At 66.1% G+C, this 15,412-nt stretch overlaps 1 protein-coding gene across 1 annotated transcript; it reads right to left on the reverse strand.

Annotated features, from left to right (window-relative positions):
* Positions 1-240: 240 nt before the first annotated feature.
* On the reverse strand, positions 241-10,675 carry RORC (RAR related orphan receptor C). Its single transcript, XM_059490055.1, has 10 exons — positions 10,645-10,675; positions 9,636-9,721; positions 8,019-8,163; positions 6,578-7,066; positions 5,989-6,110; positions 4,862-4,994; positions 3,192-3,299; positions 3,010-3,120; positions 1,508-1,617; positions 241-431 (listed from the first exon to the last, which is right to left on the reverse strand). Exons 1-10 carry the CDS (start codon positions 10,673-10,675, stop codon positions 270-272), a joined length of 1,497 nt encoding a protein of 498 aa, XP_059346038.1. The 3' UTR covers positions 241-269.
* Positions 10,676-15,412: the final 4,737 nt, after the last annotated feature.

Consider the following 15,412-nt stretch of genomic DNA (forward strand, 5'->3'; position numbering starts at 1 on the left):
GCCAGAAAATTCAAATCCCCGCCTCCTAATTTGAGTGACAGGCACAACAGCCTATAGAAACTCGGAGCGCTGAGCGCGGCGGGGCTCTAACGCCGCTCCCGGTGTCCCCGCGTGTCCCCGTAACGGAGCCCACGGACGCGCGGTCCCCAAAAACGCCTTTATTGCCCTCAAACGCCGCCGCATTCCCGGCAGGTGTCTGGGTGGGAGCACCCCCAGGTGCGGGGGCGGTCCCGGTAATCCCGGTAATCCCGGCGGTGCCCGGGTGGCGCTCAGCGGGTCCCGGCGGGGCCATCGGCGGCGTCGGGGGCGAAGAGCTCCCGGTAGAGCGGCGGGAAGGCGGCCGAGAACCCCGCGGGGTGCAGGCGGCGGAAAGCCTGAACCTGCTCCAGGTGCTGCGAGCACAGAGCGCGGAGCCGGCCCGGGGCGGGCAGCTGCGGGGACACGGCGGGGACACGGCTGGGACAGCGCGGGGACAAACGGGGACACGGCGGGGACAGCGCGGGGACAAACGGGGACACGGCGGGGACACGGCTGGGACAGCGCGGGGACACGCGGGGACACGGCTGGGACAGCGCGGGGACAAACGGGGACACGGCGGGGACACGGCTGGGACAGCGCGGGGACAAACGGGGACACGGCGGGGACACGGCGGGGACACCGCGGGGACACGGCTGGGACACCCCACGGACACCCGAGGACACGGCTGCGACACCGCGGGCACACCGCGTGACACATGGGCAGGGACGCCCCGACCCAGGGTCGCCCCCAATGTCCCCAAACCCTCGTCCTGTCCCCACCATGCCCAAAGATCCCCAGGGACACCCGTGTCCCCTCCCCGGTGTCGCCGTGTCCCCTCCCCGGTGTCGCCGTCTCCTCCCTCATCCCCTCCCCGATGTCCGCCCCGTGTCCCTCGATGTCCCCGTGTCCCCTCCCCGGTGTCCCCGGTGTCTCGGTGTCCCCTCCTCTGTGTCCCCCTGTGTCCCCCGCGTGTCCCCTGTGTCCCCCTCGATGTCCCCGTGTGTCTCAGTGTCCCCTCCGCAGTGTCCCTTCCCCGATGTCCCAATGTCCCCGTGTCCTCTCCCCGGTGTCTCTTGGCGTCCCGGCGTCCCCTCCTCGATGTCCCGGTGTCCCTCCCCGGTGTCTCCCCCGTGTCCCCTTCCCGGTGTCCCGCTGTCCCGGTGTCCCCTCCCCGGTATCCCCGTGTCCCTCGATGTCCCTGTGTCCCGTCCCCGGTCTCTCCCGCCCCGGTGTCCCGGTGTCCCCACCCCAGTATCCCCGGTGTCCCGGTGTCCCCTCCCCGGTGTCTCTTGATGTCTCCGTGTCCCCTCCCCGATGTCCCGGTGTCCCCCCGTGTCCCCCGCATCCCCCCCAGTGTCCCCCTCGATGTCCCGGTGACCCCCCCGTGTCCCTGTGTCCCTCGATGTCCCCGTGTCCCCTCCCCGGTGTCCCTCCCCGGTGTCCCGGTGTCCCTCCCCGGTGTCCCTCCCCGGTGTCCCGGTGTCCCCACCCGTGGCAGGATCCCCTCGCGGCGGGTCCGGCGCAGCAGCCCCCGGAAGGCGACATCGATCTGTCCCTGCAGCCGCGCCACCCGCGGGCGGTCCTGCAGCCACGGCCGGCCTGGGGACAGCGGGGACACGGTGGGGACACGGACAGGGACACGGACATGGGGACACGGACATGGGGACACGGACAGGGACACGGACATGGGGACAGCGGGGACACCGACACGGCTGGGGACAGGGACAGGGCCTGGGGACAGCAGGGACAGGGCTGGGGACACGGACAGGGACAGGGACAGGGTGTGGGGACACAAAGGGACAGGGCTGGGGACACGGACAGGGACAGGGACAGGGTGTGGGGACAGCGGGGACAGGAGTGGAGACAGGGACAGGGGCGTGGGGACAGCGCGGGGACACCGACAGGGGTGGGGACACGGACAGGGACAGGGAGTGGGGACAGCGGGATGGGGACACGGAGAGGGACACGGGCACGGGTGTGGGGACACGGACAGGGACAGGGACAGGGGCATGGGGACACCGCAGGGACACAGACAGGGTGTGGGGACAGGGACAGGGGGCACGGACAGGGCGTGGGGACACCGACAGGGATGTGGGGACAGTGACAGAGGTGTGGGGACACGGACAGGGACAGGGACAGGGATGTGGGGGACACGGACAGGGCGTGGGGACACGGACGGGGATGTGGGGACAGCGGGATGGGGACAGGGACAGGGGAGTGGGGACACCTTGGGGACACTGTGGGGGACAGCCTGGGGACACCCTGGGGATACCTTAAGGACACCTTAGGAACAGCTTGGGGACACTTTAGGGACACCCTGGGGATACCCTGGGGACATTTTAGGGACACCTTAAGGACACCCTGAGGACACCTTAGGGACACCTTAGTCACACCCTGGGGACACCCTGGGGACACCTTAGGTACGCCTTGGGGACACCCTGGGGACATTTTAGGGACACTCCAGGGACACCTTGGGGACACCCCGGGAACACCTTAGGGACACCCGGGGACATCTTGGGAACACTATGGGGACACCCTGGGGACACCTTAGGGACACTCTGGGGACACCCTGGGGACACCTTGGGGACACTTCAGGGACACCTTGGGGACACCCCGGGAACACCTTAGGGACACCCGGGGACATCCTGGGAACACTATGGGGACACCCTGGGGACACCTTAGGGACACTCTGGGGACACCGTGAGGACACTTTGGGGACACCTTGGGAACACTATGGGGACACCCTGGGGACACCCTGGGGACACCTTAGGGACACTCTGGGGACACCGTGAGGACACTTTGGGGACACCTTGGGGACACCCCGCCGCCCGCCCCGCTTAAGGCCAAACCCCATTTCAGATTTGGGGAGCTCCCAGGGAGGGACACGGGGACACGGGGCGGGGACACGGAGCAGGACAGGGGGTGGGGACAGCAGGGGGACACTGAGCGACACTCGGGGACACTCGGGGACACTCGGGGACAGCGGCTGACCGGCGTTGAGCAGCAGCAGCGCGCTCAGCAGCGCCAGCTCGCTCTCGGAGCAGCGCAGCGCGCTCAGCCCCCGCGCCAAATCAAACACGGACGCGACGAGCTCGGGACACCCTGGGGACAGCGCGGCGGTGTCACCGCTGTCCCCAAGCGCCCCCAGGTGTCCCCGAGTGTCGCCGCCCTACCCAGCGAGCGGAAGAGCTCGGGCCCCGCCAGTTTGCCCTCGAACAGCACCGTGCCCGTGGCGGCGTCGAAGGCGCGGCACACGCGGAGCAGGACAACCTCCATGGCACCTGTCACCATGGCACGGGGAGGGGACAGCGCTGCTGGCACCGGCGACACCGACACCGCCCACGGGGGGGGGCGGCGGGGGGTGGCCCCGGGCGGTGTCACCTCGGCAGGGAGGGTGGAGGGGGAGTTGGGGACTGTCACCTCCCCCATGGGGCACACGGGATTGTCACCTCGCTACGGGACACAGGGGACTGTCACCTCCCCCATGGGGCGCGCGGGATTGTCACCTCGCTACGGGACACAGGGGACTGTCACCTCCCCGTGGGGCACACGGCACTGTCACCTCACTGGGGAGGATGGAGGTGACTTTGGGGACTGTCACCTCCCCCGTGGGGCGCGCGGGATTGTCACCTCGCTACGGGACACAGGGGACTGTCACCTCCCCCATGGGACACACGGCACTGTCACCTCCACAGGGAGGGTGGAGGGGGACTTTGGGGACTGTCACCTCCCCCGTGGGGCGCGCGGGATTGTCACCTCGCTACGGGACACAGGGGATTGTCACCTCCCCGTGGGACACACGGCACTGTCACCTCACCGGGGAGGATGGAGGTGACTTTGGGGACTGTCACCTCCCCATGGGGCACACGGGATTGTCACCTCCGCAGGGAGGGTGGGGGGGGGGGGGGGACTTTGGGGAGTGTCACCTCTGTGGGACACAGGGGATTGTCATAAGGGGACAGGGTGGCCCCGGGGCTGGGGACATTGAGATGGGGTGGCCCTGGGGGTGGTGACAATGAGATGGGGTGGCCCTGGGGGTGGTGGCAAAGGGGTCACGGTGGCCCTGGGGCTGGGGACAATGGGGTGAGGTGGCTCTGGGGGTGGTGACGAGGAGTCACGGTGGCCCGGGGGCTGGGGACAATGGGGTGAGGGGCTCTGGGGGTGGTGACAATGAGATGGGGTGGCCCTGGGGGTGGTGGCAAGGGGTCACAGTGGCTCTGGGTCTGGGGACAAGAGCACAGGGTGTCCCTGGGGCTGGGGACACTGGGGTGAGGTGGCTCTGGGGGTGGTGACAATGAGATGGGGTGGCCCTGGGGCTGGTGACGAGGGGTCACAGTGGCCCTGGGGCTGGGGACATTGAGGTGGGGTGGCCATGGGGCTGGTGACGATGGGTCACGGTGGCCCTGGGGCTGGGGACAATATCATAGGGTGGCCTTGGGGCTGGGGACAATGGGGTGAGGTGGCTCTGGAGGTGAGGACAATGAGATGGGGTGGCCCTGGGGGTGGTGGCAAGGGGTCACAGTGGCTCTGGGTCTGGGGACAAGGGCACAGGGTGTCCCTGGGGCTGGGGACATTGAGGTGGGGTGGCCATGGGGCTGGTGACGAGGAGTCACGGTGTCCCTGGGGCTGGGGACACTGGGGTGAGGTGGCTCTGGGGGTGAGGACAATGAGATGGGGTGGCCCTGGGGGTGGTGACAATGAGATGGGGTGGCCCTGGGGGTGGTGGCAAAGGGGTCGCGGTGTCCCTGGGGCTGGTGACGATGGCCCGTGTGAGCGCGCACCATGGCCCGGGGTGGCCCTGGGTCGGTGGCAGTGCCACGGGGACACGGCGGTGGCCGCGTACCCGCCTTGAGCAGGACGATCTGGTCGTGCTGGCCGAGCTGCCGGAAGCCGCGCAGGCGCTTGGCGAACTCCACCACGCGCTCGATGGCCTCGGTGACACGACGGGCACAGCGCTGCCACATGGCCGCCATGGGCTGCGGGACGGCCGTGTCACCCCCGTGCCACCGCTGGGGACGGCCGTGTCACCCACCCACCCTGGGGACAGCCGTGTCACCCCCCGTGTCACCCACCCACCCTGGGGACAGCCGTGTCACCCCCGTTCCACCGCTGGGGACAACTGTGTCACCCACCCACCCTGGGGACAGCTGTGTCACCCCCGTGTCACCGCTGGGGATGGCTGTGTCACCCACCCACCCTGGGGACAGCTGTGTCACCCCCCGTGTCACCCACCCACCCTGGGGACAGCCGTGTCACCCCCGTTCCACCGCTGGGGACAACTGTGTCACCCACCCACCGCTGGGGACAGCTGTGTCACCCCCGTGTCACCGCTGGGTACGGCCATGTCACCCCCGTGTCACTGCTGGGGACAGCCACATCACCCCCGTGTCACCCACCCACTGCTGGGGACAGCCGTGTCACCCACCATGGGGACAGCCGTGTCACCCACCCATCCCTGGGGACAGCCGTGTCACCCACCATGGGGACAGCCGTGTCACCCCCGTGTCACCCACCCACCCTGGGGACAGCCGTGTCACCCCCCGTGTCACCCACCCACCCTGGGGACAGCCGTGTCACCCCCCGTGTCACCGCTGGGTACAGCCATGTCACCGCCGTGTCACCCACCCTAGGGACAGCCACATCACCCCCGTGCCACCCACCCGCCCCTGGGGACAGCCGTGTCACCCCCATGTCACCGCTGGAGACAACCGTGTCACCGACACTGGGGACAGAGCCATGTCACCTGCCCCTGGGGACAGCTGCGTCACCCCCGTGTCACCCACCATGGGGACAGCCGTGTCACCCCTGTGTCACCCACCCTTGGGGACAGCCGTGTCACCCACCCACCCTGGGGACAGCCGTGTCACCCCCCGTGTCACCCACCCTTGGGGACAGCCGTGTCACCCACCCACCCTTGGGGACAGCCGTGTCACCCCCCGTGTCACCCACCCTTGGGGACAGCCGTGTCACCTGGCTCTGGTAGGCGCGGATCTCCTCGGGGCTGAAGGTGGCCCAGCGGTGGCCCTGGATGTCCTCGGCACGGGGGTGGCACGTGGCACGGTGCGACAGCAGGACACTCTGTGTCAGCAGCTCTGAGGGGACACAGGGGTGGCACGGTGTGACAGCAGGACACTGGTGTGACAGCAAGACACAGGGGTGGCACGGTGTGACAGCAGGACACTGATGTGACAGCAGGACACAGGGGTGGCACGGTGTGACAGCAGGACACTGGTGTGACAGCAGGACACAGGGGTGGCACGGTGTGACAGCAGGACACTGGTGTGACAGCAGGACACAGGGGTGGCACGGTGTGACAGCAGGACGCTGTCAGCAGCTCCGAGGGGACATTCAGGGCTTGGGGACAGCCGTGGGGACAGGGAGGGTGGCCCCGGTGTGTGGCCTCGATGGGCAAGGAGCCACCAGCGTGGTGGCAGCTGGGGGTGACAGAGGCGGCGCCACCACCGCGGAGCACCCACAGGTGACATCCCGAGGCGCCACCACCCCTGCCCGAACAGGTGACACCGCCACCCCCTTAGGTGACAGTCGCGGTGCCACTCACCGATCTCCAGCCCCGCCGGTGACTCCGGGACGCCGCCAGCACCGGGCAGAGGCACCGGCCCCGTCCCCGCTGTCCCCGCGCTGTCCCCGTCCTGTCCCCTCCTTGTCGCCTCCTCCGCGGGCCACGCCCTGCTGGGACAGCCCGCGGGGACAGCGGGGGACAGCGGGGGACAGCGCCCCGACGGCGGGGGCTGCGGTGGCACCGGGGCCGCCCGGTCCTGATCCCGCTTTTCCCGTTTCTCCCCTTTTTCCCCTTTTTCCCATTTCTCCCATTTTTCCCGGTTTTCCGGCCATTCCCGGTGGTCCCGGGTTTGGTCCCGGTGTTCCCGGGTTTGTTCCCGGGTCTGTTCCCGGGTCTGTTCCCGGTTTTGTTCCCGGTTTTGGTCCCGGTTTTGGTCCCGGTTTTGGTCCCGGTTCTTTTCCAGCTGTTCCAGCACCTCCGCCTGCAGCCGGTCCCGCCGCTTCTTGGACATGCGGCCGAACTTGACGGCTGCGGGGACACAGGGGACACAGGGGACAGCGGGTGACACCGGGGACACCGAGCGGCACCGGCCCTTCCCCAGGTACACCTCGGGCGGCGACAGGTGGCGCAGGGACAAGGGACAGGGGACAGGTGTCCTCAGGTGGCGCAGGGACAAGGGACAGGTGTCCTCAGGTGGCACAGGGACAGGGGACAAGTGTCCTCAAGGGAAGGGACAGGGGACAGGTGTCCTCAGGTGGCACAGGGACAGGGGACAGGGGACAGGTGTCCTCAGGTGGCACAGGGACAAGGGACAGGGGACAGGTGTCCTCAAGGGAAGGGACAGGGGACAGGTGTCCTCAGGTGGCGCAGGGACAGGGGACAAGTGTCCTCAAGGGAAGGGACAGGTGTCGGCAGCTGTGGAGGGACAGGTGTCCCCAAATGCGGGGACACCAGGGGTGGGTCCAGCTGTCCCCAGGGGTATAGATCGATGTCCCCAGGATCACAGGGCAGTGTCCCCAGGGGGTCCAGGTGTCCCCAAGGGCACAGATCGACGTCCCCAGGGGTTCCAGCTGTCCCCAGGGTCGCAGGGCGATGTCCCCAGAGGGTACAGCTGTCCCCAAGGGCACAGATCGATGTCCCCAGGGCGCAGGGTGGTGTCCCCAGGGTCCCAGATTGATGTCCCTAGGGGGGTCTAGCTGTCCCCAGGGTCACAGGGCAATGTCCCCAGGGGTTCCAGCTGTCCCCAGGGTCACAGGGCGATGTCCCCAGAGGGTACAGCTGTCCCCAGGGTCGCAGGGCGATGTCCCCCAGGGGGTACAGCTGTCCCCAAGGGCACAGATCGATGTCCCCAGGGCGCAGGGTGGTGTCCCCAAGGGCACAGATCGATGTCCCCAGGGGCAGAGCGATGTCCCCAGGCTCACAGAGCAGTGTCCCAAGGGACAGTCCCTGGTGTCCCCAGTGTCCCCGCGCTGTCACCCACCGTCGCGGGACATGCCGAGGCGCAGGCACTTCTGCAGGCGGCAGTGCTGGCAGCGCGTGCGGGTGGCGCGGTCGATGTCGCAGCGCTGCCCGCGGTGACACGGGGCCAGGCTCGGCCCGCGCCGCTCGCTGCGCCGGAAGAAGCCCTGCGGTGGCACCGGTGGCACCAGTGTCACCCGCCGTGTCCCCACACCCACCCGCGGCAGCCCCTGTCCCAATGTCCCCGTACCCCACACGTCCCCCGTGCCCCAATGTCCCCCCTTGTCCCTCTGCTCCCCAAGGTCCCCATGTCCCCCCCCATGTCCTCGTGTCCCCGATGTCCCCCATTGTCCCCATATTCGTCCGTGTCCTCATGTCCCCAAGTCCCCCCACATCTCCTAGATCCCCATGTCCCCAATGTCCCCAATGTCCCTGCGTCCTCAATGTCCCCACGTCCTCGATGTCCCCATGTCCTCAATGTCCCCCCACATCTCCTAGATCCCCATGTCCCCAATGTCCCCACGTCCTCAATGTCCCCATGTCCCTTTGCTCCCCAAGGCCCCCACATCCCCCTTCATGTCCCCAGTGTCCCCATGTCCTCATGTCCCCGATGTCCCCCATTGTCCCCATGTTCGTCCGTGTCCTCATGTCCCCAAGTCCCCCCACATCTCCTAGATCCCCATGTCCCCAATGTCCCCAATGTCCCTGCGTCCTCAATGTCCCCATGTCCCTTTGCTCCCCAAGGCCCCCACATCCCCCTTCATGTCCCCAGTGTCCCCCATTGTCCCCATATTCCTCCATGTTCCCGTGTTCCCCCTTGTCCCCAATGTCCCCAATGTCCCCTTTGTCCCCCCCATGTCCCCCTGCTCCCCAAGGTCCCCACGTCCCCCCTCGTGTCCCCAGCGTCCCCCATTGTCCCCAGATTCCTCCATGTCCCCAAGTTCCCCCATATCACCATGTCCCCAATGTCCCCATATCGCCTCATATCCCCAATGTCCCCCTTTGTGCCCATGTCCCCAATGTCCCCAATGTCCCCATGTCCCCCCATGTCCCCATATTCCTCCGTGTCCCCATTTCCCCAAGTCCCCCCACACACCCCCCATGTCCCCATGCCCCTCCTTGTCCCCAATGTCCCCCTTGTCCCCCCCATGTCCCCCTGCTCCCCAAGGTCCCCACGTCCCCCCTCGTGTCCCCAGCGTCCCCCATTGTCCCCAGATTCCTCCATGTCCCCAATGTCCCCATATCGCCTCATATCTCCAATGTCCCTCTTTGTGCCCATGTCCCCAATGTCCCCATGTCCCCCATTGTCCCCAGATTCCTCCATGTCCCTATTTCCCCAAACCCCCCCGCACATCCCCCATGTCCCAACGTCCCCCTTGTCCCTCCCACGTCCCCTCCATGTCCCCTGGCTCCCCAAGGTCCCCACATCCCCCCTCATGTCCCCAGTGTCCCCCATTGTCCCCATATCTCCTCATATCCCCAATGTCCCCTTGTCCTCAATGTCCCCATATTCTCATATCCTCATGTCCCCTTTTATCCCCCGCCTGTCCCCATGTCCTTCCATGTCCCCGTGTCCCCTGTCCCCCCCGTGTCCCCTGTCCCCCCCGTGTCCCCTGTCCCCCCCGCGTCCCCGTGTCACCTTGCAGCCCTCGCAGGTGATGACCCCGTAGTGCACCCCGGAGGATTTGTCCCCGCAGATCTTGCAGGGAATCACCTCGATGTGGGCTGGGGGGACACGGGGACATTGGCATGGGGACACTGGCACGGAGACATTGGCATGGGGACACTGGCGTGGGGACACTGACACGGGGACACTGGCGTGGGGACACTGGCGTGGGGACACTGACACAGAGACATTGGCATGGGGACACTGGCGTGGGGACACTGACACAGAGACATTGGCATGGGGACACTGGCGTGGGGACACTGACACGGGGACACTGGCATGGGGACATTGGCATGGGGACACTGGCACGGGGACATTGGCACGGGGACATTGGCATGGGGACACTGGCATGGGAACACTGACACGGGGACATTGGCACGGGGACATTGGCATGGGGACATTGGCACGGGGACACTGGCATGGGGACACTGGCATGGGGACACTGACACGGGGACATTGGCATGGGGACACTGGCATGGGGACACTGACACGGGGACACTGGCGTGGGGACACTGACACGGGAACACTGACACGGGGACACTGGCATGGGGACACTGGCATGGGGACATTGGCACGGGGACACTGGCATGGGGACACTGACACGGGGACATTGGCACGGGGACATTGGCATGGGGACACTGGCATGGGGACACTGGCATGGGGACATTGGCACGGGGACATTGGCACGGGGACATTGGCATGGGGACACTGGCGTGGGGACACTGACACAGGAACACTGACACGGGGACATTGGCATGGGGACACTGGCATGGGGACACTGGCACGGGGACATTGGCACGGGGACATTGGCACGGGGACATTGGCATGGGGACACTGGCATGGGGACACTGACACGGGAACACTGACACGGGGACACTGACACGGGGACACTGGCATGGGGACATTGGCATGGGGACATTGGCATGGGGACACCTGGCACAAGGTCCCTGTCACCAGGCTCCCAAGGGACCCGCAGTGCCACCCATGTCCTCCTGTGGTTCAGGTGTCCCCATGGGTTCGCGTGTCACCCATGAGACCAAATGTCACCCGTGGCCTCACGTGTCACCAGTGGGACACGTCCCCCGCGTCCTCGCGTGTCACCCACAGCTTCGCGTGTCACCGCCCCGTCCCCTGTGGCCGCTGCCACCCCCGTGTCCCCTCCGTGCTGACACCACCCCACGGCTTCCTGTGTCACCTGTGCCACCCACGGTGTCACTGACACCCACTGTCCCCTCTGGTGGCAGTGTCCCCTGTGGTCACAGCGAGCTCCAGTGCCACCCCTGGGCTGGGGGGTACCCAGTGTCCCCAATGTCCCCAATGTCCCCAGTGGTGTCCCCAGTGTCCCCAGTGGTGTCCCCAGTGTCCCCAATGTCCCCAATGTCCCCAGTGGTGTCCCCAATGGTGTCCCCAGTGTCCCCTGTCACCCTGTGCTGGCGCTGCCGGAGCCACAAAGCCACAACTGGGACACGGCCCCGGGACAGGAAACGCGCGGGGCCCAGTACGGGACTGGGAGATCCCAGTATGGACCAGTATGGACCAGTATGGGACTGGGGAGATCCCAGTATGGACCAGTATGGACCAGTACGGGACTGGGAGATCCCAGTATGGACCAGTATGGACCAGTACGGGACTGGGAGATCCCAGTATGGACCAGTATGGGACTGGGAGATCCCAGTATGGACCAGTATGGACCAGTATGGGACTGGGAGATCCCAGTATGGACCAGTATGGGACTGGGAGATCCCAGTATGGACCAGTACGGGACTGGGGAGATCCCAGTATGGACCAGTATGGGACTGGGAGATCCCAGTATGGACCAGTATGGGACTGGGAGATCCCAGTATGGACCAGTATGGACCAGTACGGGACTGGGAGATCCCAGTATGGACCAGTATGGGACTGGGAGATCCCAGTATGGACCAGTATGGACCAGTATGGGACTGGGAGATCCCAGTATGGACCAGTATGGGACTGGGAGATCCCAGTATGGACCAGTATGGGACTGGGGAGATCCCAGTATGGACCAGTATGGACCAGTACGGGACTGGGGAGCTCCCAGTATGGACCAGTACGGGACTGGGAGATCCCAGTATGGACCAGTACGGGACTGGGAGCTCCCAGTATGGCCCAGTACAGCCTCAGTACGGGACTGGGGAGATCCCAGTATGGCCCAGTACGGGACTGGGGAGATCCCAGTATGGCCCAGTAAGGAACTGGGAGCTCCCAGTATGGCCCAGTTCGGGACTTGCACAGCTGCTCCTCCACCTGCACACGCGTGTGACACACCTGGACACCTGTGACACCCCAGACCCGTGTGTGACCCCCCCCCGGACACGCGTGACCGCCAGGACACGCGTGCCAGCCCTGCCACAAGCGTGTCACCGCCAGGATGCGTGTGACACCCCGCTCACATGTCACCCCCGCTCACATGTGACCCCCGGGACACGTGTGACACCCCGGACACGTGTGACACCCCGGACACGTGTGACACCCCGGACACGTGTGTCACCCCCGCTCCCTCCCCCCGCCCCCTTTTCCTCCTGCCCCAGTTTTTTGGGGCCGGCGCCGCCCGCGCATCCGGCCCGGGGGGGGGCCCGGGGGGCACCGGGGGCACCGGAGGGGTACCGGGGGCACCGGGGGTACCGGAGCCCGGGTTTGGGGGCGCTGAGTCAGCCCCGCGCCCCGAATCACTCAGCCCGTGCCGGGAAGCGGCGGGCGGAGGGCACCGGGGGCACCCACGGGAACGGCGGGTACCGGGGGCACCGGGGAACGGGGAGAACCGGGGGCACCGCGGCACCCACAGAACCGGGGGGTACCGGGGAAACTGAGGCAAGCACCGCGTTTGGGGGTACTGGGGGTACTGGGGGTACTGGGAGCACCGGGGGCTGTTGAAGCCCCATCACACCGGCGGTTACCGGGGCACTCCCGAACCCGGCGGGCACCGGAGGCACCGGGGGTTACCGGGGGAACCGGGGGCACCAACGGCGTCTGCGGGCGCCGGGGAACGGGGAAAACCGGGGGAACCGGGGGCACCGGCGGTACCGGCACACCGGGGGTTCCGCGGGTACCGGGGGGAATCTGGGGCACCGGGAAACAGCCGCACCGGGGATACCGGCAGTGCTGGGAACGCTGCGGGTGCCCGTGCCCGGCGTCTCCTCCCGGCACCGGCGGCAACCGGCGGGAGCGGCAACCGCGCCAGTGCCGCCAGTAACGGACTGGGACGGACTGGGACACACCAGTAACGGACTGGGACGGACTGGGACACACCAGTAACGGACTGGGACGGACTGGGACACACCAGTAACGGACTGGGAACGAACTGGGACACACCAGTAACGGACTGGGACGGACTGGGACACACCAGTTACGGACTGGGAACGAACTGGGACGCACTGGGACGCACCAGTAACAGACTGGGACACACCAGTAACACACTGGGAACGAACTGGGACAGACTGGTACACACCAGTAACGGACTGGGAATGAACTGGGACACACCAGTAACGGACTGGGAATGAACTGGGACGCACTGGGACGCACCAGTAACAGACTGGGAACGAACTGGGACAGACTGATACACACCAGTAACGGACTGGGACAGACTGGGACACACCAGTTACAAACTGGGACACACTGGGACGCACCAGTAACGGACTGGGAATGAACTGGGACACACTGGGACACACCAGTAACAAAATGGGACACACTAGTAACAGACTGGGAATGAACTGGGACACACTGGGACACACCAGTAACACACTGGGAATGAACTGGGACACACCGGGACACACCAGTGACACACTGGGAACAAACTGGGACAGACTGGGACACACCAGTAACGGACTGGGAATGAACTGGGACACACTGGGACGCACAAACCCTCACCAGTACCCGCCATCCCCACCTCCCAGTTCATCCCAGTCCCTCCCAGTCCATCCCAGTCCATCCCAGTCCCTCCCAGTCCATTCCCAGTATACCCCAGTCCATCCCAGTCCATCCCAGTCCATCCCAGTCCATTCCCAGTCCCTCCCAGTCCATTCCCAGTATACCCCAGTCCATCCCAGTCCATTCCCAGTCCCTCCCAGTCCATTCCCAGTCCATTCCCAGTCCATCCCAGTTCCTCCCAGTCCATTCCCAGTCCATTCCAGTCCATTCCCAGTATACCCCAGTCCCTCCCAGTCCATTCCCAGTCCCTCCCAGTCCCTCCCAGTCCCTCCCAGTCCATTCCCAGTCCCATCACCTCGGGCGCTGTCACCTCCCTGTCCCCACAAGCACCGGGGACACCCCGGGATCCCCCCGGGCACCGCGACACGGGGGGGACAGCGGGGACAGCGCTGGGGACACGGAGGGGACACAGAAAGAACACGGAGGGGACACCGAGGACAGGGAGGGGACAATGGGGACACGGAGGGGGCAATGGGGACACGGAGGGGACACCAAGGACAGAAAGGGGACAGTGGGGACACGGAGGGGAACGGAGGGGACAGCGCTGGGGACAACGGGGACACGGAGGGGACAGTGGGGACAGCGCTGGGAACGCGGAGGGGACAGCGGGGAGAGGGAGGGGACACAGAGGGGACAAGGGGGACACAGAGGGGACAATGGGGACACAGAGGGGACAAGGGGGACACAGAGGGGACAGTGGGGACACAGAGGACACACGGAGGGTCCCCAGCGCCCCGTGCCCGTTCCCCGGGGGTTGGGGTGGCGCTGTCGCGGTGCCACCTGCGTTGTCGCCGCCGTTGTCACCGCAGGGTCCCCCCCGGGTCCCCCCCCCGGAGCCGCCGCCGCCACATCAAGGGAGGGACCCGCAGGTGCGCGGGGGGAGCGGGGACACGCGTGACACACGGGACACATGTGTGACACCTGGCACATGCGTGTGGGGCCGGGACATGTGTGTGACAGGCTGGGACACCCGTGCGGGGCTGTGACACACGTGTGAGAGTGTGACACGTGTGTGTGGGGCTGTGAGACACGGGTGACAGCCTGTGACACACGTGTGACACCTGACACGTGTGTGGGACCTGTGACACACATGTGGGACGTGTGACACACGGATGACAGCTAGTGACACGCGTGTATGACCTGTGACGCACGTGTGAACACTGAAACACGCGTGTACAGCCTGTGACACACGTGTGACAACTGACACGTATGTGGGACCTGTGACACACACATGAACAGCCTGCGACACATGTGTGAGAGTGTGACACGTGTGACAGCCTGTGACACACGTGTGACACCTGACACGTGTGTGGGACGTGTGACACACGGATGACAGCCAGTGACACGCGTGTATGACCTGTGACGCACGTGTGCACACTGAAACACGCGTGTACAGCCTGAAACACGTGTGTGCAGCCCGTGACACATCTGTGCTACCCAAAACACACATGTACACCCCAAAACCGGTGTGTGCAGCCTGTGACACACCCGTGTGCCCTGTGACACGCGTGTGCACGCTGTAACACACGTGTACAGCCTGAAACGAGCGTGTACAGCCCGTGACACACCCGTGTGCCCCCTGACAGGCTTGTGCGGCCTGTGACACGCGTGTGTGACCTGTGACACACCTGTGCACAACAAAACACGCGTGTGCAGCCCATGACACACCCGTGCATGCTGTAACACACGTGTGTGCCCCGTGACACACATGTACACCCTGAAACAGGCGTGCGCAGACTGTGACACGTGTGTGAGGCCTGAGACACACCTGTACAGCCCGTGACACGCGTGTGCATCTTGAAACA

Source organism: Ammospiza nelsoni, chromosome 28 (genome assembly GCF_027579445.1).
Source record: "Ammospiza nelsoni isolate bAmmNel1 chromosome 28, bAmmNel1.pri, whole genome shotgun sequence".
Taxonomy (NCBI): domain Eukaryota; kingdom Metazoa; phylum Chordata; class Aves; order Passeriformes; family Passerellidae; genus Ammospiza; species Ammospiza nelsoni.